Here is a 27,074-nt window from a genome sequence, read left to right as displayed (position 1 = left end):
CCAGGCTGCCAGCCTGGAGCCCCAGTGCCCCAGATGGTGCTGGGGCTGAGCAGAGCAGCACCAGGAGGAGCACGGTGACTGTCAGTACCTGGACATTCATCCTCAGCTCCTGCCTTTGCTCAGGGTCCTCCTGCCTGGTCAAGGCTGTTGGAGTCAGCAGCAGAGGTAGAAGCTGCTTTTCCCCCCTGATTCTGGATCCAGCCAAGGTAATTTTTATAGTGCAGGGACATAGCTTGGGGGCACAGCCCTTTTCCCCCGCCCCTGCTGTGTCCCACCTCCCAGCTTGTGAGCAAACCCAGCTGCTCACGTGGGCCCTGATCCCCCTCCCTTGTGTTCCCAAACATCCCAGCACCCTTCTGGCACAGCCACCCTGTCCCTGCTCGGGGTGCACATGTGGGTGCATGGATCTGAGCACAGAATCTTCCAGCAGAACCACAGCTGCAAGCAAAGTCTTGGTAAAGGGAGAGCTGATGGTAAATGTTTGTGTGTCTGATGGAAAGGTGGTGGGCTCAGAAGGAAGGGGTGGAAGTAGTTGAGGTTGAGGAAAGGCACCCAGTTAATGCCTCCATCCATTGCAGGGGGAGCTCACTTGTTAAACAGCAGAGCCAACCCAGGAGAGTGGTGTTAGAGCTGCCCTGATCAAATTTTTGACCTCAGTGCTGTGTCCCACACCTGGGATGTGCTCCTCAGCCAGGAGCCCTCCCTGACAGTGGTCTCTGGATGAAATGGAGGGTGAGTCTGTACTCCAGGTTTACTATCAGTCAGGTTCAAGAACCAGCCAGCACCAAGACCCAACTCTACTAGAAATCAGTTTTAATGAGTTTCAGTGCTCACCAAACTGTTGGCACCCACGGTTGCATCCTGTGCACGTTACATGCTTAGAGAGAGAAGGTGACTTTTCCTCGTGCCTTCCATGGGAGATGCTTTGCTCCCTCTGATCTCTTTCATTTCAGACTTGATACTCAGGAATGAAAAAGGAAGGAAACCCCAGGTTCAGAGGAAAGCATGTGGAACAAGGGGCTGTCATCTTTTAAAGGCCACCAGCTGTCCCCTTCTTTACTTTGTCTTGCCTACATTCTCCAGGGGCATTTGGCCTCAGAGCAAGAAGGTGTGGTGTGTGCTGGCAGGCTTGGGAAGATGGATGAGGCTGTCCTACAGTGTCATGTTCCTGCCAGCTGCACCCCACCACAGGTTGGAATCTGTGGGATATCTTGGATAGGAAAGAGTAAGCTGCAAGAGCAGAGGTTGCTGCTGAGCCCAGCTGAAGGGACGTGGTCCTGAAGATCCAGGAGTCAATGACAGAGGAGCTACTGTGATAATGGACAACAGAGACACAAAGTGCAGGAAGAAAAGAATCCCTCAATAGAAAATCTAGAAGGCCTGGAGGTCAGAAAACCAGGAGGTCTGAAAGACCAGAAATCAGCTTTTCATTCCACACAAGTTCCCTGGGTTGGGGCCTCCTCTCCTGAGGGTTTACTCAGGACCAAAGCAGATTGTTCTCAAAGCTCAAAACACAGTCCAGTTCTTGAAAGTAGGAATGCTGCGAGTGCAGTGAGGTGCCAGATGAGAAAGCCACAGTGCTCTAGTCCATATTCCGTAACTTCACCTCTGGCCAGCTCCTGCTCTGGACTTGCTCCTGGCTGACACTGGAAGTGCTGATTTCTGGGGAAATGGGCTCGTAGGAGCGGAGAGACAAGCTGGCAGCCAGCAGCCCCATCCGGACACAGGTGCCTGTGTCATGTCCAGCCAGCATCCCTGCAAGGATTCCTGCCATTAAGCTGTGGAGGGAAAGAAAGGTGGTTGTGAACATGGGGGGAACAGCTTTGAACCCAGGAATGTGGCTGTTCGTTTGTAAGAGCTTTCATTTGGATCCCAACCAGCACTTACAGCAGAAGAATATGTCACACAGGAAGGCTGAGGTTGCAATGAATGGGTTTTGCTTTTTCTATGTCTATTTTTAGAGTACCAAATAGTGGCATTTATTTGCATTTTTTGTTCTTTTCATCTGAGAAGTTGAAGTACTTCCTCTTGTACCACGTTTTCTATTCTCCCCAGTTTTCCAGGCGAGGCAGGAGAAAAGAAAGGAGCCTAAGAAGGGAAGAATCCAATTTTCTCTTGTTGTTTTGTCACTTTTCTGCTCTTTGTTGGTGCCTCATTATGTCCCTGTTACATTAATGCCTCCTCTCCCCAAAGGGTTGGATGGGGTGAGAGATGAAGTTTCTGTATCTGTGTGAGAGGGACAACAGGCACAGCTAGGGAAAAGAAATCCAAAGCTGAAATTACATTGGAAAGTCAGATTTTTAGGAAGCATTTGCTATGGTTTTTCATTTGAGGTTTCCCAGTAAAAATGATGTGTGCAGCTTTTGGGATAGATTGGGAGCAACTGCTCTATTCACAGCAACCACTGTAACCATGTTCAGAAGCCAGGGGAGGACAAAGGAGAAGGGAAAGAGAACAGAGAGGACAATCACATTTTAGAGGAAGAAGCAAGGACAGGAAAATATGATGGCAGGGAGGATTAATAAGTACATCTATGGGGAAGGTAAAAGGAGCCCTAATTGTGCACTCCACTTAATTACATCAATTATGTCTTTTTATCCACAACAAAGGCACAGGAGATTATGACTTCCACAGAGTGTTCCATCTCTCAACAGCTCTGGGAGCCGAGAGTAAATATTTGGGGCAGCATCCCCTAGCAATGCCAAGTGTGGGCAGGTGGTGTTAGGTTGTCATGGCAGCTGGGGGCAAGGAGAAAACAGACTCTGCACACAAGCTCAGATCTCTGGAGCTGCACAAGAGCCACAGGGTGGAGGGGAGGCATGAAATGCCCTTGGGTCACTGTTTCTGGATTGCACTGTCCCCCTGACCAGTGCTGCTAAAGTGTGAAGGTTCACAGGGGCTAAGCTGGGAAAGCAATACATTTTAGATATTAGGGAAAAATTATTTACAATGAGAGTGGTGAAACATGTTTGCCCACAGGGGTGGTGGATGCCCCATCCTTGGCTGGATGGGGCTCTGAGCAACCTGACCCCATTGGAGATGTCCCTGCTCATTGCAGAAGGGTGCAAACTAGATGTCCCTTCCAACCCAAACCATTCTGTGTTTCTGAAGTCCTTTGAAAGTGCCACCAGGCTGGGCTTGGGACATGTAACCAGTTTATATCCTGTGGAGATGGCTTGTATGGCACTGCAGTGTCCTGGCATTTCTCCTGGCATTTCTGGCACTCTGCAGAGCAGAGTTCAGGGGAGCAGTTGGGGTTACCAGGAAGGAAAAACCTGGATGAACAAGGGGACTATGAAAATTCCCCCACGTGGCCTTGGGGACTCTGGGGAGAGGAATTTCCAGACCAAGGTTATTCAGGAATGGGAGCAGTAATGGGCCCCAAGCTTTTAGAGAGGTTTGGAAGGAAAAACAAGCTTCCAAGTTCCCCAGTGTAACTCAATGGAGGTGGTTGGCAGTTTGGCACGTTTTATCTCACCTTTGGTCTTCTCTTGAGTTTCAAAAAGGGAAAGGAATCCCTAAGAAAGACATTTTGTTTACATTAGCCTCTAGAAAAAAGCCTTGTCCTGCAGTAAGGAGCACTTGTGTCTGTACTCTGTGAGCAGGTGGTGCAGAGGGGAGGCTGTGGGACACCTCCCCGAGGCAGTGAGCAAAGCTGAGCTTCCCTTAGGTCAGACTGACCCCACGAGGCTCCTCCAGCCCCCATTCCTCTGCTGTCATTACACCTATTGCTCCAAACCACCATTTGGTCTTCTTCGGAGAAGACCAGCTTGCTGCTGCAGTCAGCTCATCTCAGAGCTGATCTGGGACACAAACAGCATGTCCTGGTGTTAAGTGAGCTCACTAGCTTGGCAAGAAGTTATTGACTGATTTTAAGCAAAATATTGAGGACTTTCTATATAAAAAAAAAAGAAAAAAAACCCCACAAAAACCTTTTCATTCTGCACACTGATCAGAGAAAAAAGAAGTGTTGCTATGTTGAGTTATTGCTAGGTAAGAGTACAAAGGGAAAAGGAAATATCTGTCTTTTACACACTTTTGGTGTAGCCCAAGGCAGTGAAAGGACAGAATCAATTACTGACATGTATGAAGCAAGAAGGAAAAAACCAACCTGACTGCTACATATAGTTTGTCGAGTTAACAAGGAGCATAATAAAATATTACTCTGACAGACTGAGAATTGATCACTGGGGCTAGGAATAATAGCTGTCATTTCCCACTTCTATGTGTGGCATTGTGGGAACAGCCAGGTGAATTATACAGCAGACTCTTTTGAAGCAAGAGCTTCAAAATTGCCAAAGGCAAATGCAGAACCTGATGAAGTGCTTTTACAGGGCCATTTTAGCTCCTGAGTGGCTGCTCCACTTCCATTGGAGAAGTGTGGAAGTAAGGCAGTTAGTTAGTAAGACAGCTTTGATGTAAGGTGGCTTACTTTGCTTTTAGCAGCTCAGCCCGGAGTAATTCAGGATTCTTAGGTTGCCAGGAAAGGCTTGGATCTTGAAGAAAAGCAAAACTAATAATGGCAAGCCTGGTTTCCAAGATGCTTGGGGGGACATTTTTGGCAGGCTTTGCAAGGACTCACTGTAACAAGCCCTGTTCTCACATTCCTTAGTGTCTCTTCCTCAAGCAGCAGTTGCTTTTCCAGTGGAATTTCAATGGAATCCGATTATGGCCCTTTCACACGCAGCTGGGGAGGACAAAGCAGCAGGGATATACCTGTCACCAGCTCCCGAGACGTTGACTATCTCCTCCCTGCTGATGGGGATGGCAGGGTAGTGGGCAGCACAGAGCCTGGCAGCAGCAGTCTGTAGGGGGAGAGAAGGGAAATTAGTGGGAATTGCCCTGGTAAAGCCTGGTGCACCTGATGCCAGATCCACATGGATGGCAAAAAAAAAAAAAAAGGCAATAATCTTTTTTTCACACTTACATCATTTAAATGAAGCTTCCTGCAAATGAAGCTCGAGCTCATGAATATTCACACAAGCACATTTAATTCTAGCTGACTCCAAACACTGCTGCTAGGAGCCAGCAGTACAGGGACAGACAACTTGATTTTCTTTCAAGAGCTGTGTATTCCACCCCCCAAAACACAAACATTTTCCAGCAGTGATGCTGTGTTTCCCAGGACTGCTGCCATGCCACCAGAAATAGCAGCAGTGCCATATGGTCCAAGAAAGAAGCAGCTGAGAGCTCAGAGTTGGTTTTGCATGCCCTTACCTGCTCATGAGCTCCTGGATAGAGGGAGATGCTCCCTCCCAGGCTCTTGCCACACAGGAGGACGCCGTGAGCACCGAGGGTCACCACCACACAGTGCAGGTGGGCCAGCAAAGGGCAGGCCAGGGCTACTGCAGCCTGGACAACATCCTCCAAGCTGGATGGCAGCTCTTCAGAGAGAGGGGAGGGAAAAATGTGCTCTAAATGTAAAGCCTTTCTGTGAGCACTTCTACTGCTATTTATGGCAGACACCATAACCACCATAAGTGGTTAGGACATCACTTCTGAAATGTGGTTCGTAAATTATTTTTTTTCTTTATGTTATGGGAAACATGGAATTCTCCTGAGTTAGACTTTTTGTGCTGAGGAACCCAACTCTCAATGTCTGCAGAGATCAAAAAGCTGTCTTGAAGCATGGCTCCCTTGTTTCAATGCTGTTGGATTTCCATCTGCATTTGGTGGGTGTTCCATTCCTGCAAAGGGTGGTACTGCTGGGACAGGTGTCCTCTGAGCATCATGCTTCAGGGACACACTGACAAACCAGGTATTACTCCTGTTTGGGTGATGAAGGGAGGCAAATGGGACCTCTGGTTTGGGTCAAGGATCATCCCAGGGCTGCTGTGGTCTCTGACAGGTCATCAGTGCATACAGAGATGGCAGCAAGGTGCAAGATACCATGAGCATCTGTGAATCCCCACTACATTATAACCCAATTTGCCTGTATCAGAGGCTGAAGCAGAAAATGCTCTTCTCCAGGATCTAGGTTATCTAAAAGCCTGACTGACCCCTCTGAGTGTTCAATACCTGCTGGCAGAGGGTTCCCCAGGGTCCGATTTATTGCTCTCAGCTCTTGCAGGTTGGGGGAAATGTACGTGAGGGCTTTCCAGCTGTCTGACAGGAATGGCTTAGAGGCTTTGTTCTCATCTGTTGGCTCATAGCACACTTCAAAACAACAATGCAGTTGGTTAGTTAATTAATTAATTAATTAATGGTTCATCTCTGTGTCAGAGCACTTAGCACAATCTGCACAACCAGAGTTACACCTTTAAATTTTGAGATACTTAAATATTATTTTCCCCCAAACTTGGGACAAGGTCCCCCATGGTTTCCTGCTCAGTGTTCAGAAATGAGACAGCTGCTTCTGGCTCTGGGTGATACAACCAGACCCCATTTTTGTTACTCCAATTAGCTGGTTTTGGAGCCTCTGCCATGTTTTTAGACCACTGTGTCCTTCTTTGGGATTTGCTTTTAAAATAGAAAGTGTAACTCCAAAGGTTTAGGAAGCCTTCTGAAAGGATCCCAGCATACCAGCGGAGGGGGGCATTTATTTTATGGGAATGGCAGAGAATTCCTCTCAGAAGATGCTTTATCACTTTTTCTGAGAAGCAAGCTCTATTGCTGCTCAAACTGGCAGAAGTGCTCAAATTGCCACTCGCATTGAGATTTAAAGGCTCAGAGAGCAGCACTCCCTGGCCTTCTGGCAGTGCTCAAGGGCTTTACCAACTCTGCCTCAGGAAATGTGGTTCAGCAGCAGAAAGAGGAGCACCCCAGAGAAATCTGAAATCCATTTGAAGCAGAGTGGCAGAGTACAGCAAGAGGTGCTGAATAACCTGGCATGTCAGACAGCAAGTGGGTGTCCCCAGCAAGCAGCAGGGATGTGCCTGGGCTGTGGTGGCACACATGCTGTGGTGCTGAGAGGGCAAGCTCCCCTTACCTGCTAGCTGGTGCTCTCTAGCCAGCTGGCAGACGTACTGAATAGTGGAGAGAGGCAAATTTCCATCCATGCAAACAAGTGGGGCCTGACACAGCTTCTCCTTGAACTGGGACACCTAGTTAAAATCCAGGACACACAGGGGAGACAGCCTGGGTCATTGCAGAGGGACAAAACCATTGCTGGTCAGACTTGATGTAGGATTTTGACTTGTATTCCAACCTTTAGGAACCCAAAAGAGTTCCCCTAAGGAAAATGGATTTTTCCATTTGCCTCATCCCCCCTTCTCCTGTAAAGACCAGATTTTCCCCTAGGAAGGCTCCATCTCAGGGAGATACCACTGGTAAGTAAATTGCACTTAACTTCCATGTTGTTTCATGTCAGCCATGAAGCACAGGCTTTTGTTCTGTCAATAAAAGGCTGGGTAGGAAAGGAGGGTGCAGTGATGGGGCTTTCACTGAATCACTCCTTAATCACTGCTGCCATTATGCTTCCCTGATGTTTTTGAGTGTTTGGATGTGCAGAGCAACAGTTTCTATTGATACAACTCAGCGTGTAGAAACAAGGGGATGGAACAGGACAACTTGCTTTAACCAGTGTTCTGTCCACTTTTTTTTCTGCTTTCCCCTAAAGGAAGAAATATGAGTTAGGATTATAATCAGGTTGATTTCTTGCTGGCTTTAAGATCTGAAATTATAAATTAGCTTGGACAAGTTAATGGAGAGGATTCTGGCCTACATATCATGGATGATGGCAGTGGTGATATTTATGAACCAGAAGCAGATAGAAACTCCACCTGGACCAGCAGTATTAGAGGGTTCTGGTGAGTTAAGCCCAGAGCTGTGTCTGGGGCTAACCCCAGCACCTCCCTGCCCTCTGCACACCCATTCCCTCCTGGCACAAACGTCACCACTTTGTCACACCCCGCCCTCTGTGTCACAAGGAAGGCTCACAGATCTGAGGCAGTGCATACATATTGCTCTGTTATCTGCTGGTGGATGTCCATGTCTCCCAAGCCAACGCTGAGCTCCCCAGCACCGGTGATCACAGCGCAGTAAGTGGCTGTGCTCCTCCCCTCCAGCTGGCGGATGCTGCTCATGTCCTGAAACAGGGAGCACAGTTACACTCTGAGCACATTCCCTGCCACCCTCAGCTCACTTTCTGTGCCCACCTGGCCTCCAGCCCAGCTCACTGCTCTCCCTGGGGATAAGCAGCCTGTCAGGGGTATCTCAGTCTAGAAAATGCTGGGGTGTCCCTCCTTTGTGGCTCCTGGGAATGGTCTGCTCAGGGAACACAGGGCATATCTTGGAAAGAACGTGGGGAGGGAGAAATGTGTGTCTCAGCAGCTGACAGGGAGCTGGAGTTTTTAGGGAAAGGTTCCTCTCCAAGCCTGGTGGGAATGTATTTTGTTACAGGCAAGGAGGGCTTGGGGCTGGCCAGCAAGTCCACCTTCCCTAGGGAGACTGCTCACTTGGATGGCACAAACTGTGCTGGGCAGAGAGGAGATTAGAGACCAGCCATGGTGAAGCCTTTGTAACACAAAATAGAGTTCATCTGCTCTTTTCCTCCTTTGCCAAGTTGCTCAGGCAGCCAGAACCCAGGCCCCATGGGCACTAACAATAGTCAGTGACCCTGACCAGCCTCACCTGGGGCTGCTCTCACACCTTGCCTTGCCTTCAGTCCTGCCTTTTCTCCACGGAGCTGCTGATGGCTTAGGTTAGAGCTGCCCTCCTGGCTTTTTTTGCTCCCTGCTGGGGTGGTGATATCCAGCCTTGCTGTCCTGGGGAACTCCTGCTCTCCCTGGCTTGTGGACAAGCTGCTGCTGAAGTCAGGTATTCCCCTGTGCACAGGTAAGCAGTGTGTGCAGCCCTGTATCCTGCTCCTCTGAGCCTGGGAGGTGTCCAACCTGCAATTTCAGTTTTACATTTTCTCTGTCTTGGGCTTTAACTAAACCAGGTTGATTTTGGCAGTGCTTTGTGTGTCCTCAGGGTCAAGGTTTGCATCTTTCTTGTTGTGTTTAACCTTCACTAGAATTGTACATGGTTGTTCCTGATTTACCTCTATCTCCTCCAAGCATCATTTTCTGTAGCTGAATTCAGAGCCCGTGGTCCAGACTCCAAAATAAACCTAGCCTGTGTTTTGGAGGTGGTTCCTTGCTTTCTGCAAGCTGAAGAAACATTGAAATATTCCTACTCTTAGGCTGATGGAAGGTGGCTCTGATGTCTGCCAGGGCTGGGAAGAATTTTCCCTCTATGTGATGTCATCTCTTCCCTGTTTCTGAGGTGCCCCTTGTGTGCAACATACCATGTGGTGGCAGTAGTGCAGGACAGACTCCAAATGCTCATCCTTCCCCACGGCTGATAAGAGGAGAGGAGCTTGTCCAAGACGGCTCAAACAGTCTAAAAAGCAAATGGGGACAAAAGCTTTAACAAATCCCCCGGAGTACTGTGAACACAGTGACAGCCAGGGCAGCATGGGTGTCTCTAGGAAAGCCCTCTCCTGAAAAACTTAGTGCCCATCAGTCCTTGCCTGGAAGGATGCTCAAGATGGAATTGAGCTGTAGCTGCTGCAAATGACTGCTTGGGGCTGAGTGAGGTGTCCTACAGACAGCTGAACCAGCACCCTGAAATTTAGGATTTTTTTGAAACATCTGGGAGTGGAGGAAAGGAGGGGGAAGCAAATTCTGTTCTTTTCTGGCATCATCTCCTTTACCATCACAGGCGTGTGGGTTTTCCCGTGCTGCTTCTGAGCCTTTTCTGGGGCTGGCCCTCCCACACTGCTGTTCCCACCATGATATCTTACTAGAACCACTGAATCTGAATATATTAATGGGAAACCCTTCCTCCTCTCCTTTCAAGTTACCACAAATGGGACCTCCTTGGGAGGCGTGGGGATTTTGGGGGATTTTTTTCCACTCCAGCTTCTTCATTAGTGATCTGAAGTGACAGTAGATACGTGTTAAGAGATTGGGAAATGTCTAAAAGCTGGAATAATCCTAAAATCCTAGAACTTCAGTACAAGAATATTGGTCTGCTGCTTGTGCTGGAGCCACAGGTATTGTGTGCTCCTTTCTCGTGGTTGGACTGTAGCCTTTCTTCTTTTACAGTAACTCCTGTACCCCAGCTCCTTTTGCCCATGGTATGTGGTTTATCAGTCTGGAATTAGGGTTATTCCATTCAACTTCTTGCTCTAAGCATACTTCTGTTGTGTCTATATCCTGGCATTAATTAAATCTGAGGCTGCAGTCACTGGAGATAGTGATGCTTATTTACTTTGATTTGGGGTTACTGCACCATGTGCTAGTTAACTTCATATTTGTGGACCTGCTTTCAGCTCCTTCCCCTCTTATTTTTTGGAAAGGGCCCTGCCTTTTCCAGGCAGCCTGCCCACTAGTGTGTTGCCTGATGTGTCCCAAATCTTGTCAACACCCAGCCTCTCCAGCTGTTGAAGGAACACCAAAGGACAAATCACAGCTGGCATGCACCCCCAGGCAAACCCCAGCACCTGCCAAGTTCCTTCCAACACCACCAAAGGTTCTTCTCACTCTTCCAGCATTTGTTTGCCCACCGCCCTGGAAGAAAGAGCTGTTAATTGGGAGGGCAGAGCTGCTCCATCTCCATTGTCATGGGAAGTTGGTATTGCTGAAACACAGATCAGCATCGGAGGGAGCAGAGGGCATCCAGCTCACAGATTGTAGGGAGTAGAAAATTCCAGAGCCATGTACTGACTTCTGTCCCTGCCTGCAAGGAGGGGAGACCCACTTGGTCTCCCCATGAATTGCTAGTTTGGTCTTACTTGCTGAGACCTCCTGGAATGGCTGATGAGTGTTTCAGTCAGTGTGAGCAGCCCTCTGAACTGATCTGCTCACAGCCATCTGGGACCCCAAAGCTGTTTGGGCTCTGCCTTCCAGGCCACTTAGCTCCCACCTTCAGCAATTTGTGGGACTTACTTACTTATTTATTTATTTCCCTCTCTGAATGTAAAATGAGATTTGTTATCTTTGCCTGTACTGCCTCTGTGCTTTATTCATGGAAGGATCTGTTTCAGAGACTGAGGAGTTTTTCACTCACCCATTGCTTCCCAAACATCTCCCTCATTAAAAATACCCTTCCTTTCCACATGTGTGGCTACCAAATTGTTTGCTCTTGCCTCTGCCTCCCACTGCTCTGTCCATCTGCCTCCCTGTCACAGGCAAATTGTCAGAACACAGGCAGTCACTCACCCGTCTCATTCTAATTCTGCCAGAAGAATTACATCAGTAAGTGCTCAGATCAATTTGGGCTTCATCTGACTACCAAATGGTTTTAGAGCTCTTGTTTCACAAAATCCTGAAAACTATTTTCCATCTCTGAAGACAGTCCTGATGCCTGTGTGCAGAAGCTCCTGGCCCAGTCCCTCTGCCCCAGGTGCACAAGAACATCCCTGCACAAAACATTTTCCTTGCTGGCAAACACCACTCTCTATTCTAACCAAGAACACGTCTTGCCATCTCACTGTAAGGAATATTCTGCCCCCAACCCATCCCTGTGCTCAGGCATTCCTTAAATACATTCTGAAGCTTCCCAAGGATTCTTCTTCCCCTGTGTGAAGCTGCACATTGGTCTTTTGCACACAATGCTTTCTCCTGCATCCAGCCCTGTGAGAGGCTGCCCTCCCACCTGAATATGACCTTTTATTTCTCTCATCTGACATCCAGGCTCTTCTCAGCTCTGCCTCGCCCCAGTTCTGTAGTCTGTAAGACTTGGTGCTAATTTTTGATACCTTTGCTGTTCTGTCTGGCAGTTCTCCAAGCCCTAAACTCTTCAGATGACCTGAGCAGAGCTGCAACCTATGGCCTTTGTTCTTCTTTGCACTGCTTGTCACTCCTCACTAACACAAATTATCTTTGCTTGTGCTCCCTGGGAATTGCCACTGGGAATGAGGATATTTCCATCTGCAACTGTACCTGAGTTGCAGATTTCAAAAGCAAAGTGAGTTTGGTTATTTCAGTTCTGCAGTTCACTCTTGGTAATTTAGGGAGCCAAGCGGAAAAAATCCCAAACCCCTTTGACTTTTTCAGGCAAGTCAAACAACATGGCTTTGAACACTGCTCCCTGTTTCAGTCTTAGAAGAGGGTGCTGGCTGCCATCAGCAATAAGCACAAACTGCTGTTTGTGTAATTCCATTATCTGTGTTTTAAAACTGATGCCTGCAGGAATGGTGAAAATACTCATCAGCTCCTTTTGCTGCCTGGCATGCTGAGCCTCTCTTTGCCCCACATACCCCAGAGGCAGAGTTTCTGGGTGTCTTTTTCATGCCAAGCCTTGCCCTAAGAGCAGATGTAGCAGCCTCCTGCTCAGGGATCCAGCTGTGGGTGACCTCTCCTGTTGTACAGCCCCACAGGGCCTAAAGAAATGAAGATGCTAAATCTCTTTTAAAGTGCCAGGTGGGTACAGTGAGAGGAACCAGCAGCTGGCTTTTAAAGAAAAAAGAGTGGCTCTCATCACACCTTGCCAACTCAGTTGTAGCTCCAAGTCTGAGTGGTATTCAAATATTTCTTCTTGGGTATGGGTGGGGCTGGCTCAGATTAAAGAATTTAGGTAAAAATGGGCTTGCTAGAAGTGATCTGAAATGAGGCTGGTCAAGCCTCTGGAAACTTCTTCCAAACCTAAGAGGTTTGAATTCTTAATGTAGAAATGAGACTCTGCTCAATTTCTGGCTATCCTGAGAGAATGATAACCATAATGCTTTTTCCAGCAACTTTCTCTGAGCAAAACTGTTCATCCTTCTCAGCAGGTCAGATAGTCACATATTAAGCATTTAGCTTCTGGGTAGCCTTGAAAGCCATGTGGGAATTACAACCAGGTCAGAATACAGCTGAGATTTCCTGCTGAGACAGCACGAGGAGTGAGTGGTACCCAGGGCTCTGCAGCAAATCCAGCAGGCAGAAATTGGGATCTGCTGGGTGTAGGGCCCTTTGGGAAAAAAATTAAAAATCTGTTTTTCAAAAATCTGTCTTTAAAAAGCCAAAACAATGGTACTGAGAGGGGCTTTTCCCTTAAATAGCCAAATTCCTTACAGATAGCTTCCCTCTCTGACTGAGAGGTTTTCAGAGGCTGGCCCATCTGATGGCAGAAGCTTCCTGCCTCAACTATCATGACAGAGTAATTTGAGACACCAAACAATTTTTGAGCAAGCCTCACCACCTCAATCTGCAGTACTTTGTACAGCTCAAAAATTGTGCAGGCCATGCAAACAGCTGTCATTTGCATGGGGGTGTCCCAGGTTTGGTCTACTTTAACTTCTTGTTTGCTTCTTGTTCAACCCAAATTCAGACAAAGACAGTCTGGTAACACTTAAAATGTTCTAATTTTTAAAGCCATCTTTGGGATTTTTTCCCCTATTTTTGTTGGTTTTTGTGTGTGTGTATGAGGTTAAATTCCTTCACGAGTACTCTGCACAGAGACTCTTGTTCCTATTTGTGCTGCTTTCTGTAGTGAAGGCAGTCTCAGACAGCCAGAGATGGCTCTTACCTGGGGATTTCCCAGGAATATCTGGATGGCACACTGCTTTCTCCCTCTCTTGAGTGCCAGGGATGGTGATTTTCACCATGGGGACAGAGTAGGTCACTCCATTATCCACCTAAACACCGCACTAAACATGCAGCACTACCCCTCACAAATGGATATCACACATGGATAACACCTTCCCCCCAACCCCTGTGGCTTGGCACTCCTGGAAAAGGAGCTGCAAACACATTGGTGCTAAGAAAACTGCTAGGGATACAGTACCAGGATGTCAGGGTTCTGTGCCTTGGCTATGAAGTCAACGTTGATCCCGCCAATCACCACCTTTAGGAGGTAATAAAGAGGTAAAAAGTGGTTGGAAGAACTTCAGGAAAAAAGTTTCCAAGTCTTCTTTGCTTTGCCTAGTCATTTTCCCCACCCTTTTGGAAGCTCTCTCGTTTACAGTTTAAGGGCCAGTGCTTATTTTGAGTAGTTAGATACAGGTTTGTATCTAACAATCCCAATCAGAAAGAATCAAAATCTCTTCTCTTGGTTGCTTTCTGAATTATGCCTGCTGACAGCCAGCCCCAGTGTGACAGGTGGGATATTACAGTGGACACACAGGGGTGCTGATGGTTTCTCTGATATACCAGGCCTCAGAAACATTCAAGCACTGGTGTGTAAAAAAACAAAGAAAATGGGAAAAAGTAGGCTGAAAAACGCAGTAATTTCTTGCAAGCTCCCAGGAGAAACTGCCATACCCAGTGACACTTTACAGACCACTTCTTTTATTGTCCTACAAAGCCAGAATAAGCAGTTCAGCTCCACAAACAGGAAGTTTCCAGATTCTTTGGGGACATACAGCTGTTTTTTCTCATCAAATGCTGGGTTATTGCCTCTGGAGTCACTGCTCTCTTTTATGTTGACAAATCTTGTTGCAAATGGATTTTAGAAAATCTTTCATGTCTCTAAAGACCACCTAAAATAGATTTCCTACAAATTACATGGCACAGACAAAATCCAAGAGAGTGAATAGAGTATTAGGGTTATAGTGGATCTTGTTCAGGACGTGCTGTAAATCTTGTGATTTTGTCAATCATGAGCAGGAGGCCCACAAAGAGAGATATTTATAAACATTTATGGCTCAGCAGCTCAAAATATCTCTCCACACCCTCTTCCAGGTCTACTCCTGTAGTCACAAGTTCCCTGGTACTAAGAGCTGAAGCTGTACATAAGGGCACAGTAAAAGGTGAAAAGGTGATTAAAGTTTTAGTGGCCTTGATGGCCTAAGACTTAATGAGATTAGGCCATTGTCAGTGTCTGTTCCTTGTAAATGTGGACAGGGGGAGGAGGAGAAGACACTTATCTTTCAAGAATAACAAGGCAAAACTAAAGGGAGAATGTCTGAGAGTGTGAAGGAAAATGATTGGTCCCTGGTTGAGTCATCTTTTACTTTTGGGAACAGATATAAATTTATCTTGTGCTGTCAGCAGAGAGGCATCATGTGGAGGCCGGCAGAGGACTCACTGGTTGTGGTGCTCTCTTGTCCCCTGGCCCAGGCAGGTTCCTTTTCCTTCTGGCTTTCTGCAGTTTGCTCAGGGCCACTGCAATGCAGCTGCCCACTCTGGCATTGTTCTGGATCAGTGCAAGGTCTGTTCAGCATTTCTTTGAGGAAAATTAAAAATACTAGCGAGTCTGGCCTGTCAGAAGCTTTTGTATGAACTGTTTGGAGGGAGAAAGCAGGAAATACATGCTGGGACTTGATAGGTTTGATCCCCCATACCATAATCCTTTAGGGACAAGTACAGTGGGTTACAATGCTGCATTAAAACTCTGATCTTTCTTTTTTCTTTTCTTTTTGTTCACTTTCCTCCCCCACTGTCCACAGAGAAGAAACCTGTCTTTGACAGGTGGAGGATAGAAGCAAAGAGAAAAGAGAAGGTGAAGTGATTAAATTACAGCAGAGAGCCTAAAACCTTTAGAGGATCTTGGTCAGCTTTTCCAGAAAGAGATACCTACTGAGATTTTGCCAAGCCACTCTAAGCAATTTTTTTTAAAGCAAATTGCAGTGGGGGCAGAGTATCAGAGGCTTTGAAAGCTCTTCTATCCAAAAATGCTTTTACCATTCTGCCCTGACTGGTCAGCTCTCCTAGAGGGCTGGCAGCAGAGCTCTCCCAAATCCTAGGCTGGCATCCCAGCCAGTACCCCTGGTTTCTCTTGGCTGTGCAGTGGATTCCTGCTCACCCAGGGGTGCTCTCTTTCTCTGGACCCACAGGGAATGTTGCAAGGAATGTTATAATGATGAGGCAGTGCGATGTACAGCACAGACATTATCCTGAGATTCCACCACAGAGCAGCCAAGCTCCGGGGTCAGATGTGAGGGATTTCCTTGGGCTCTGCACCACCTGCCATCTGTGCTGCCCTCCAGTTTTTTATGTAAAAGAGGATGAAGGCAGTAAGGATGGTCCTGAAAAATCAGGATACGGGTGCTGAGCTCCCATCTGTTTGCAGATACTGAAATGTTTGCTCCTTGCTAGACCATCAATAAAGTGATGGTGTTTCCTACCAGGCATTATCAGAAATAGGAGATACACTGAAGTACTTTTCCCCCCATTAGTAAGAGGATACTGGAGTCCAATGATTTCCCATCAGTTAACTCAATGAGCTTCTGTAGCAAAAAGGGGGTCACCTCTTTGCCTGTGATTCCTTTGGACCTGCAAAAATAAAGAAAATGCCCACAGATGAGCTGACATGACATCAGAGAAGCCCTGTTGCCAGCAGATACTTTATCTCCATAACCACATACCATGGCAAGTCCTGTAAACAAGCTTGGGGTTAGATAAAGGTACAGTTGAGAAGAAGTTGTGGGCTCACCCATGCCCAAGGTTGAGCTGTGCTAGGGCTCTTGCAGTTTGTTTTGAATTTGTTTACTCCCCCAACCCACGGGCAAAGGGAAGGGCTTGGGTTGTTTCTCACCTGGCTTGGCTGAGAGCTTGCTGGATGGCCTCTTCGATGGCCTGGCCCTCTGCAGCTCTCTCCTGGGGACAGGGCACTGCTATCAGCACCCCAGTGCTCAGGCCCAGCCCCAGGGCACTGTCTGCAGAGGATGGGAATATTGTTAGTGGCACTCCTTGCACAATCAGGTGCTGAAGGAAAAGGACAGAGAAGGGTGGGCACCAGGTGCTCAAGATCAGGATCTTCTCCAGCTCCCAACCAATTCACACCTGCCTATTTCTTTTGAGTCTGTCTGTACAGTAAAAGGGGAAAATGCTTTTTTGACCCTCCTAAAGGGAGGTGATTCCCCTTCTAAAGGCCCAGAAGCTGTTTTTGTCAACATATTATTATGTGTGCCCCCCACCTCACCAGGTGGAGTAAAACATGCCAAGCTGGTTGCAGCTGGCTTGCAGTTTTACTTGCTGTAAAGACTGGACTTGTCTGCTACTGAATTTTCAAAGTTCAGTGATCTCACAACTATAAGGTGCACCAGATTATAAGGCGCACCTCCAGATTTTGATCAAAATTTTAGGCTTTAAGGTGCACCTTATAATCATGAAATTACTGTACTTTTGATGCAGGAATGAGGGAGGTGGGGTGGTACATTTTTTAGGACAAATTTTTCTGCAGACTTCATGAAAGTGCCTCATCCAGGGTAATTCCTGTATCCCTCCTTTCCAAGAGCTTACGTGGGCCTTTGCCACATGAAACACACCAATGAGTTTGGCTGCCTCCTCTTCATCCCGGACATGATAGGGTGCTTGGAAGCCACTCTGGCGTGAGAAGAAGGCTGGGAACTCTCTTGATTCTCCAAAGGCAGCCACACACACCCCCTGAGTCTCCTGCAGCAGTAGAGGTGAGACAAGCAGGTGATCAGTGGAGGGAAAGGGGAGCCAACTAAAGAATGGGATTTTTTTCCTTCAACCCAGAAAGAAACTGCCTTTCTTTGGCCCAGGTCGTGGTTATTTTAGTTCATCCCATTCTATTCTGACCTCTCACCAAGAGCCAGACGTGGTAAGTGGCTAGATCAGACCTGGCTCACTGAGGCAGAGCAGGCATGTGCACCCTTTGTGTGTTCTTGGGGCTGATCCAAAGCCATGCAGCTGTCATTGGCACCATCCTGAGTCCAAGATAACACCCTGGGGTATCAAGACATGTCATGAACTGAAAGGATATCAACGAGTTCTGCTTGCAACTGAGAAATATCCACATTGGCTGTCACCTGAAGTGCTGGCCCTTGTGGTTTCCAACATCCCAAACCTTAAAAGGTGACTGCTGAAAATCATCTGATTGCCTTTTTAATTCTGATTGTATTTTAGTGTTTGATGGATCTTGCTTTCCTGATCCATTACTTTCTGGGAGCATCATCCCAGAAAAGCAAATCTAATGCCAAAGAACAAGGACATGGATAGCACCACCTTTGACCTCAGCTGGAGCAGCTGCTGGCACAGCCCTTGGACATGGATGGATTTATGTCAGGGAGCAGCCAAGCTCTCGTACAGCCCCAGGACTACAGAACTGTAAAGATGGCTTCACATCCTCCCAGCAGCAACTTCTGAACATCTTCGACTTAGGACCCATCCCAATGCCACCGGGCACTCTGTGCACAAAAATCAACATTATCTGCTTTCAAACACCACACCCCATGCTGCCTACCAGATATTCCAGTGTCCTGCCAATATCAAGGATAGACTTGGCTCCTGCAGCTACAACAGCGACTGGAGTTCGTCCCAGCTCTGTCAGGTCAGCACTCACATCCAGAGCTGTCAAGAAGCAAGCAGCATGGTGTTGGGGATTGTGTTGTACTCCAAGCTGATGAGATCTGACCTCCCAAAAAGCCACATATGCCCAGGATGACACTGCCTGATTGTAACTGGCTTGATCCACAAGCAAATATTAAAGGTTTAGATCATGTCTTTAGGGATTGACATTGAAAGAGGTATTGACAAAAACAAGTCCCATGGCTAAGGGCAGAGGTGTAGCCTTGTACTCTGTATCACATTGATAAAGAGCATGCAAAAATTCGGTAGAAAAGAAAGAAAAAGGTGTTGTACAGCAAAGATGAGGTTCAAGGACATGCAATATCATTGAAATTGATTTTGAGTTTGGAGCTAACAATGCTTGCAAAAAAAGAAAGTACCACAGGAGCTGACCTCAGGAAACTCCCTGGTCTGGAATTTACATCACATCTGAAAGGGATGGCACACAGGAGGACACTGCACTTGGGCTGTGCTGGAAATACAAATGGCTGAGAAGAGAGAAAGTACTTAAAAGCCACAAAGTGTACAGCCAGGACCTGGCCATCGTCCAGAGAGGAGCACACACCTCTGACACAGAGCACACTGTTTGTGGCAAGGCTCTCCTCAGCTGAGAGCTGATAACAACACTGTGCTTGGCAGCCAGTATCAGGTTATCCAGCCATTACAAAGAGCCAGAGGTGCAGTCATCTCCTGTTGCACCAGCAAAAGATATCAATACAACCCTGTGTAAGCAAAGGATAAAGAGAAACTTCCACTCCCTTAACGACTGTCCAGGAGGAATATTTTAAAGAGAGTATTCAAGAGGAATATTTTGAAGCTTCTGGAAAGGGCTTCACAGGGAGTAACATCAAGGGAAAAAGCAACCATAGCTTGATCAAGAAGAATGTTAACTTTATTCTTCTGAACAGACAGTTACTGTAGGACAGGCTGGGAAAAAGAAGGAATTGAATACAACTGTAGCAACAGAGGGAAAAGCAGAATGTATTGATGTTCTTACTGTTCTCCCCATCCCGATGGACACCTCCAATGCCACCTGACACAAACACAGGAATTCCTGCTTTGTGTGCTGCAATCATTGTTCCAGACACGGTAGTGCCTCCAGACAAGCCCTGTCAGGGAACAACCAGCCACAGTCAGCACCCAGGGAGAGACGTGGAGAAGCGGCTACAGCAGTGTGAGCAGGGAAATTCTAACATAAATACTCTTCTAGCCAAGAAGGCAGAGGAATTCACTTAGGAGCTGGGCTGTATAATCCTTGTGGGTCCCTTCCAAATCAGAATATTCTGTGAATCATTTGTCATCCCTGCTATATAAACTGTTCTTGCCCTGATAGCCTTTGTTGTCCAGGGTGCTCCACGGGCAGCTAGTGGCACTTTAGCTGTCACTTTAAGCCTGGGATGGCCTAAGTGTCACATAGTTCACATGGAATGTGATAATGTCCTCTCATACCAATAAGAATATTCTTAGCCAAGTGCCCATGGCTTGCCAGCACAACCAGAAGGACTTTCCAGGAGCCCTATTTCATGCATGTCCTTCCCTTACTCTGTTGGATTTTGACTCTAGTTTGGGCCACTTTTGTGCTTACCACTCTCCATGATATTTTTGAGAGGTTTAAAAGCCACCCGGCTTGAAGCTGGAGAACTTCAAACTATGTTGCTAGAAAAACAACCATGCTTTACTAGGAAAGACCACACTAGAAAGTTTGCACACCATACCTGGCTGAGGACAAAAGGAAAATCTCTGCGAGACACTTTAACCGCATTTTTACTGCTCGCCAAGAACTCGAGTTCCTCGTCTGTGAGTCCCACGTGGATTTGTCCCCTTAAAATACCCACAGTGGCTGGCACTGCTCCATTTGTTCTTACAATTCCTTCCACCTCTCTGGCCACACTGAAATAAGATAAACAAGGCAAAAGTCACAAAATTAGGGATGGAAACAACTGGGCAATAAAGCTGTCGTGTTTGATGGCCATCTTTCACAGTTCTACAGTTCTTGTGATTTCAGCTATGTCCTGTTCTTGTTGCATCTGCCTCATGGCAGAAATCTTTGCGCTTGAACTTGCAGAAGTGAAGAGCTCCCATTTTCAAGGATGGCAATGTCCAAGCTCTGTGCTTCATTTTTCAGAAAAATAATTTGGTTTACAAGCAAATCTGGTTGTGCAATCTATTACTGAAAATAGGGGGGAAAAATAGGACTTTTCTCTATCTTTTACCTGTTATTTCTCTGACATCATAGACCTTCACAAAAACCCCAGGGAGTTCAAGTCCTGCTCAAATGACCAGGATATATTTTTTACAATACAGTTAGATATAGAGTAACAACAGTACCAAAAATCTAGTGCCTGAGGGTACTCCAGGACTGCAGACTAAGCCTAAGTTTAGCAGATTTTGTACTTGATCATTCATACACTACCTATTTTAGGATCAGCTTCTTCTTCCTTTCTCAGCTATCTGGACATATACTTGGCAATCTTTAAGTACTGAAACAACCTCTTCTCCAAAATCGAGTTTTTAGAGCTTCATTTTAAGACAGAATGTCAGGCAGAATAATGGCCAGGTAAAAAGCGAGATGGAAAATCAATAGTAAAACCTTTCTGTGCTTTCTGGAAGCAAGGATGGAGAGGAGAGTGCAACGATTTCTGGCACTGTAACTCGATGAAACACAAGTCTTCTGAAAATTGATAAATAAAGAGTAGAGGTGGGGGGTTCCATGCAGGGTACAGAAGACAGTGAGAAGGGAGCAGGAGCTCTCACAGTAGCAGCTCTGAGAAGGCTAAGGAACAGATTTCACTATTGTGTTTCACTCCTTTTTGCATGACAAAAGATACAGGAAAAGAAACTGCAGAGTGTTTTCAATGTCTGTACAAACTGTGCATCTGAAAAGGCTGATTGCTCTCTTTCAGAGCAAGTGGTGACATTATCGGGTGCTCTATTTTCAAGGAAGCCAGAAGTTTAAGGTGTTAGATAAGGAGACAACTGAGTTCTTCACATTTTACTTAGAAGTTCAAATACAATTGTTTTACACTTGAGCTCAGCCTGCAAACCTAGCAATATGACCTTTCCATACGCTCTTGCAACAGCTTTGGCTTGACCAAGAGTACTGATCCCAATCCACTAAGTGATGTGCTTCACTCTTACAGCTTCACTGAATGAGGAACATCGACACTGAATGAGGAACATCAAATGCAGCACCTCAGATTCAGAGGATAGGCCATGCCATGTGTGATGATGGTGCTTTCCAAGGCCACCACGGGTCTCCCTTCCACCAGAGCCTCCTGCACAGAGGGATGAATCCTGACATAACCACCTGGGGGTAAACAGAGAAGAGTGAGTTATTTGTGTGGGTATTTGCAGTGACTGCTGAGCTGGTTTATAAAAAGCAAATTGTCGTCATCACAACAAATTTATCCCCCTCTTCAGCTGTTCTTTGGGGCGAATTTACAAATAACTTTAGGAAGACTAGAGCTGTGTTTTATGTAAGTGAAATGTGTGCAAAATAGCTCTACTGTTAATATGAATTATAATCCTCATCACCATCACTGAAGGATCCTCTGCCACCATTTTTGCAGTTGTTTGGTTACTGGCTCCAGTAACATTTCTTGAAGGTAATTGTGAACAACACAAGCCCTGGATGGAAATATGTTTTAGAACAGTGTAAGAATCAGGAATACCAGAGTAACTCAATGCACTACTCACCATGCAGAAATCTTCTCACCTGGTTGATCCCGTGTGCCATGGACAGGTGTCTTGCCAGGCTGGAGGTTGCCTTCCTAATCATCATATCCCTATGGATGGTCCTGAGATAACAGAAGGTAGGTGAAAAGGAAAGGTGCAATTTAGCAATGAGGGGGCCCTGAGAAGGTAAAGAGTTCCTTCCTTGGCCTTGGAATGTGGACAGCCCTAGCCTAGGAGATTGCCTGGAATCTCCTCAAGCATGAGCCAGGGTGTGAAAACAAAATGTTAAGAAAAGGAGCTGGAAGGGGTCACCTGGCCCGTTGTCAATGGTGGGCTGAAATCGTGGTGGAGCAGAAAGGATGAGGACTAACAAACTAGGGAGAATTCTGAAGCAGAAAACCTTTTAAATTCCAAAGGGACCTGCTCATGATAGATGTCAAGCCCAGGCACTGCCACCTCCAACGTGAAAGATCACAAGGAGGAATCTATAAGGCAGAATAGCTACAGGGATATAAGTGTTTTTTGTCGGTGTATAGGAGAAAATAAGCAGCTCAAAAAGGAGCTGAGAACTGACAAACCAGACTGGAACTGCAAGGAGGAGAGAGCAGCTTTCCCTAGAGCTGGGAGTGCTTTATGCAGGCTCATGTTACATCATCCTTCTTAGCACAGTGCCTTGGAAGCAGAGAGGCAATTCAGCCCCAGCAACAAACTCCAGAACTCCTCTGGTCTCTTAGCAACTCCTTTTCACTCTAATTAAATTCATTCCCAAACACAGAAAGAGGGGGAGAGAGCTGTAAATGTTAAGAGAGTGGTCTGTCTGGGCCTCAGGGCAGTTTCACTCAATGCCTGGCTGCTTCACATTCTTTCCCTGGGCTTTTGGCCATATCCCTCCAGTCTCCCTGTTCCCCACCCCTTCACTAGGAGGAAAGGATTCCCTTCCTCAGTCCTTTGTGCCTATTGTTAATTCAGATGGCAAATTAATTAAACTACAGTACTTAGCAGAACATGGCTCTGCTCTCACTACAGTGTGTGGCACTTCAGCTATATAGGAAATTCTTACACCCAGGGAGAGTGTATTTGCCCAAATCTAAAGACTTCAACTATACAGGACAGCTTGGGCTGTGCTAGTTAAGAATTGTGGGACTGGATCAACTAGACACAATACACACCTGACTGAAACACTAAGATTTTCCACTTTCCAAATCCTTTGCAGCTTGAGCTGTTCACGGGCTCATGCAAATGTTCTGGCATGGCTGTGTGTGCCTACACACTCCTTGCTCTCTGGGGCAAAGTCAGCTTCAGAATAAACTCATTAAGCCAACAGGATTACGCCAGGGATCGGTTGAGCTGCTCGAGTTGTGCTCTGAATTTTAACAACCACCGAAACTCTGGAGCACAACACCAAGGAGTGCCCAAGCTGTACTGCCCAGTGGGTAAAAACCAGCTGGTCACCACCTGAAACCCAGCAGGGCTGAGCTGATACTCACAGGGAGTTGAGCCAACATTGAGCCTGAGCTGGCTCAAAGATTTTCGAAGCTTGGCAAGTTTTGCTGCAAGACCCAGACGACCTTGTGCCTCGTAACCAAACTTTGCACATTCACAGTGCATGTTTCAGACCTGCTCTCCCCCCTCCTCCCCTGTGACCCATGGGTGTACCCAAGCTCATGGAGCAATGGCCTGGTGTCTCTTACCTCTGGGTGTCCTCTCGTGGAGGGAGGCTCAGTGGGTACTGGAGCAGCGCCTGGGCAGCCCTGGGAGCAGCAGGAGGAGGAGGAGGAGGGGGTGTGCTGGCCAGAAATCCTGGCCAAGAGAGTCTATTTATTATTAACCACAGGCACAGCTGAGCTCCATAACTGCTCCCTGCCCAGGGTGCAGGGGCCACTTCACGGCAGGGCCAGGAAAGCTGCTGTGATTATTTTTGCTCACGCAGAGCCAGATTTTCCCCTTGCTCTTTAAAAGGCTTTTCTCATTTTTCAGATTCCTTTCCTATTAGATTTTTTTAAATTAGTGAATTCCTTGCTCGTTAAAACAATGCCTTTGCAGACTGAGCCCCTTTGTGCTTATTCCTAAAAAGCAGAGGAATCACATTCTTGCCTCTCCCTCAACTTTGCCAACTGCAGCTGTTAAAGCTCTTTCTTCCCAGGGTGAGAGCTCTACCCAGCTCTTGGCCTCTCCAGCAGGAAAGCTGTAGGTCTAAAGACAGTTGTGGCCACGATTTTTAGGATGCAGGCACCTGGCTACACCCAGAACATGAGCTGAGCTCACAGCAAAAACTTCCACAGCCTCCTCTTATAAGGACAATCCATTCTAGCAGCTCAAGGGCAGCTTCGAACAAGGGCTGTGAAATTCATGTTTGTCCCCTCCTAAAAAAGCCATGATACTTTGATACCTAATGCATTGGTATTGTGTATGTTTCAGTTTTATATTCTGCAGAAAGCATCAGAGTTGAGAGTTAGATGGCCATGAAGGAAGTGATTTACAGGTTAAAAGACAGATATGATTCTGTGCAGCTTCCATGCACAACATAAAACTTGCTGAAGTAATTACTAATGTATTGCTGAAGTAATCAGTGTCAGGAATTTTACTGCAATCCATTAATCAGGAAATTGTAAAACATAGGTTGTTAAAGCAGTATTTGCACTTTACACTCGTCCCTTTCAAAAGAAATTTCTCGCAACTTTTGTTTAACCCAGCAGTAACAAATTGTGTCTTACTTTCTACGTCCTTCCAATCTCTTCAGCTAAACACATCCAAGGAAACTTCAAACAAAGCTTGCTGAGTTACAAAGACAATCTGCCTCTGACTTTTGCTACCCAGTCTGGAGGGAATTTAATTGCAGGAATGATAGATTGCATCCGCAGATACCATAAATGGATGCTGAAGATTTTGTGAACAATATCTTTTTCCTGGGAGGATGGGTAGCCAGATGTATTGGAAAGAAAGTTTGTAGGCAAAATAACACAAATTATGATGGCATAATTTTATTTTCCATTAAATCTATTTGTAAAGACTGCAGTATTGTAGGAATCTATATGGACCATCATGTTTTTGACATACTCTCAGCGAAGATGCTTTAGTAACCAAGCTGATCACTCAGTTTCCAATTCTCAACATCATCTCAAGGCACCCAAGGCCTGTCATATTAGGTAAGTCAGGGCTAAGGATGTTTTGCTTGATTTGTCATTTTTTCCCTTAAATCCAGTAGAAAAATCATCCTGCTGGATTTTTAGCTCAGCTTTCCAACATGAACCTGTAGGTCTCTGAGCCAAAATTGAGCAGGTCAAACAGGTCTCTGAGGGCACTGCTGCAGTCTTGTGCATGTCCCAGCGCTGGGAATTGCTCCCAGCAGGCTTCTGCAGTGGGATATGTGGCTGACAATACTGGTGATGGGGTTTGGAAGCAGCCAGGAGAGAAAGCCCTGGACAAGAGCTGGAGAGAGGTTTGTATGAAGTGTGGGGCAGTGTAAAACTCACTCTTCTGCCTGCCTGACCCGGAGCTTGCAGCTGCTATTTCCTCCTCCGGGCCTCAGAAGTAAGAGTTAATATTAAATAGGTTCCTGAGAAAAATGGGAGCTGCTGGGAACAAAGAAATTCCCGTGGCAAATTCCTACTGCCTGCTTGGAGCTGGGCCCTATGTCCACCCTGGCATTTTTCTTTCTGAGTGATTCCTAGAGTTAGCATCTCCCCTGAAACCTTTCCTCTCTCAGGGGTGTCACTGCCAGAGGTATTAAGGAAATGGGAAACTCCACGTTACTTTTGTCCCTCTGTCATGTCCACCATGGGACAGTATTTTCCTTTCCCTGTGCACCTGATTTCTGAGAGTCTATTTACACTTGTTAGGCTGGGATTTGGGATTTGCTCATTGATGTTTCTCTGGTTTTGAAGCTTCCTTCTAGGCTGCCAGTATCCAGGACACCTCCTAGGGACATGCAGAGTCAAACATAATACATTTAACCATTCACTTATTTTACTTTAGTGAGAACCATGGTGCCTGGAACTGTCTGTCTGTCTTGTCAGGGCAACAATCTAACCAACACAAAGGTCTGACAAAGTCGCACTTCAGTCACTTAACCTCTTTAACTGTCTTGACATCCTTCCACTTTCATCAGAAGATTTTCATGATCATTCTAATGGATCCAAAATAGCATCCTAGATTATCTTAATGGCTTAGAAGTATTTGATTTTTTCCCCTAATATGAAGCATTTTTTCCCTCCAGCTGTTTCTAACAGGATGCAAGACTGAACACATGCACCTGGTGCAGTTTTTGAACTTTTATTTCAGTTATTCAGAATATTGTGTGAAAAATGCTCTGTGATGGTGCAGAAAACAAGTTTCTTCTTTTAAATATCAAAAAGGGACTTCCCAATTCTCATGGGAGAGTTTTCCATTGAACATCCAGGCTTTTTAAAAATAGGGATTCGAGGAACTGAATTTATGAACTATTTGGCACTGTGCTGATAATATCAGGAGAGACTTTGCTCATAGAGAGCCTGGATCAAGGTCTTTGCAAGCCTGGATCCAGGTGCTCCATGTCTGGATGAAGGTTGGTCATACAATCATTCAAAAAATTGCTCATTCCAAGACTGCTGGAGTTCAAAGTTCACTCCAAGAACTAGCATTTTTTGTGGTTTATACCTACCTGTACCTTGTTTTGAAGCTTGTTGAAGCCTTTTAATTCTGAGCTGTTTGCCCAGGTTTGGGTTCTGCATATTCCAGCAAATGCCAGCAAGCATTCCCACCGATTTCCTCATTCCTTAGATAGTTCTAGGGCACTGAACTCATTGTTTCATTGCTTGCTTTATTAATTTCTATGGGACCATTCAAGCTGGAGGGACAAAAGGCTTTAAAAGGAAACCTGAAAACAGATTTATCTCTTCTGCCTAGTGCTTTTCCTTTAGTCCAGCATCTTGGAGTGCTGTCCTACTGCTGTGTTTAGAGCAAAGGCTTCATTTCAGTATTTTTTTTTTGAGTGACTGATGGCTCGGATACATTTGCTTTATTAATATATTTCCAAGGAGAGAGGCAAAATATCAGTAACACAGATGACAGGCTTTTCCCTTCACTTGCCCCAGCCTGTCACTTTCTTTTGGGAACGTGTAAGGTTCTTGGCAGCAGGAAGCCAAGGGCTCCAAGTGGATGAGTAGTTGTGAAGCTGCTGTTTTTATTTATGACAGAGTCACAGACTTATCACAGTCACACACTAGGCCGGGACCATCCGGGCCCAAGCTCCCTGCT

At 46.3% G+C, this 27,074-nt stretch overlaps 1 protein-coding gene across 3 annotated transcripts; it reads right to left on the bottom strand.

The window, feature by feature from the left end:
* Positions 1-796: 796 nt before the first annotated feature.
* LOC116995060 (pseudouridine-metabolizing bifunctional protein C1861.05-like) lies at positions 797-23,651 on the bottom strand. 3 transcript variants are annotated; one of them, XM_033057378.1, is made up of 19 exons: positions 23,531-23,651; positions 21,861-21,961; positions 21,357-21,471; positions 19,880-20,054; positions 19,162-19,273; positions 18,061-18,167; positions 17,120-17,246; positions 16,387-16,507; positions 16,039-16,124; positions 14,938-15,062; positions 13,696-13,755; positions 10,430-10,496; positions 9,230-9,324; positions 7,899-8,027; positions 6,929-7,043; positions 6,019-6,156; positions 5,218-5,384; positions 4,717-4,805; positions 797-1,778 (listed from the first exon to the last, which is right to left on the bottom strand). In XM_033057378.1, the coding sequence occupies exons 2-19, from the start codon at positions 21,943-21,945 to the stop codon at positions 1,583-1,585; spliced, it is 2,109 nt and encodes a 702-aa protein (XP_032913269.1). In that variant the 5' UTR covers positions 21,946-21,961; positions 23,531-23,651; the 3' UTR covers positions 797-1,582. The 3 variants fall into 3 exon arrangements, with proteins under 3 accessions (XP_032913269.1, XP_032913268.1, XP_032913270.1); XM_033057377.2 differs by lacking the exon at positions 23,531-23,651 and adding an exon at positions 22,414-23,492; XM_033057379.1 differs by lacking the exon at positions 23,531-23,651 and having other exon boundaries at positions 21,880-21,964.
* Positions 23,652-27,074: the final 3,423 nt, after the last annotated feature.

Source organism: Catharus ustulatus, chromosome 4, assembly GCF_009819885.2.
Source record: "Catharus ustulatus isolate bCatUst1 chromosome 4, bCatUst1.pri.v2, whole genome shotgun sequence".
NCBI lineage: Eukaryota > Metazoa > Chordata > Aves > Passeriformes > Turdidae > Catharus > Catharus ustulatus.
This window is presented reverse-complemented; position numbering and strand designations above follow the sequence as displayed.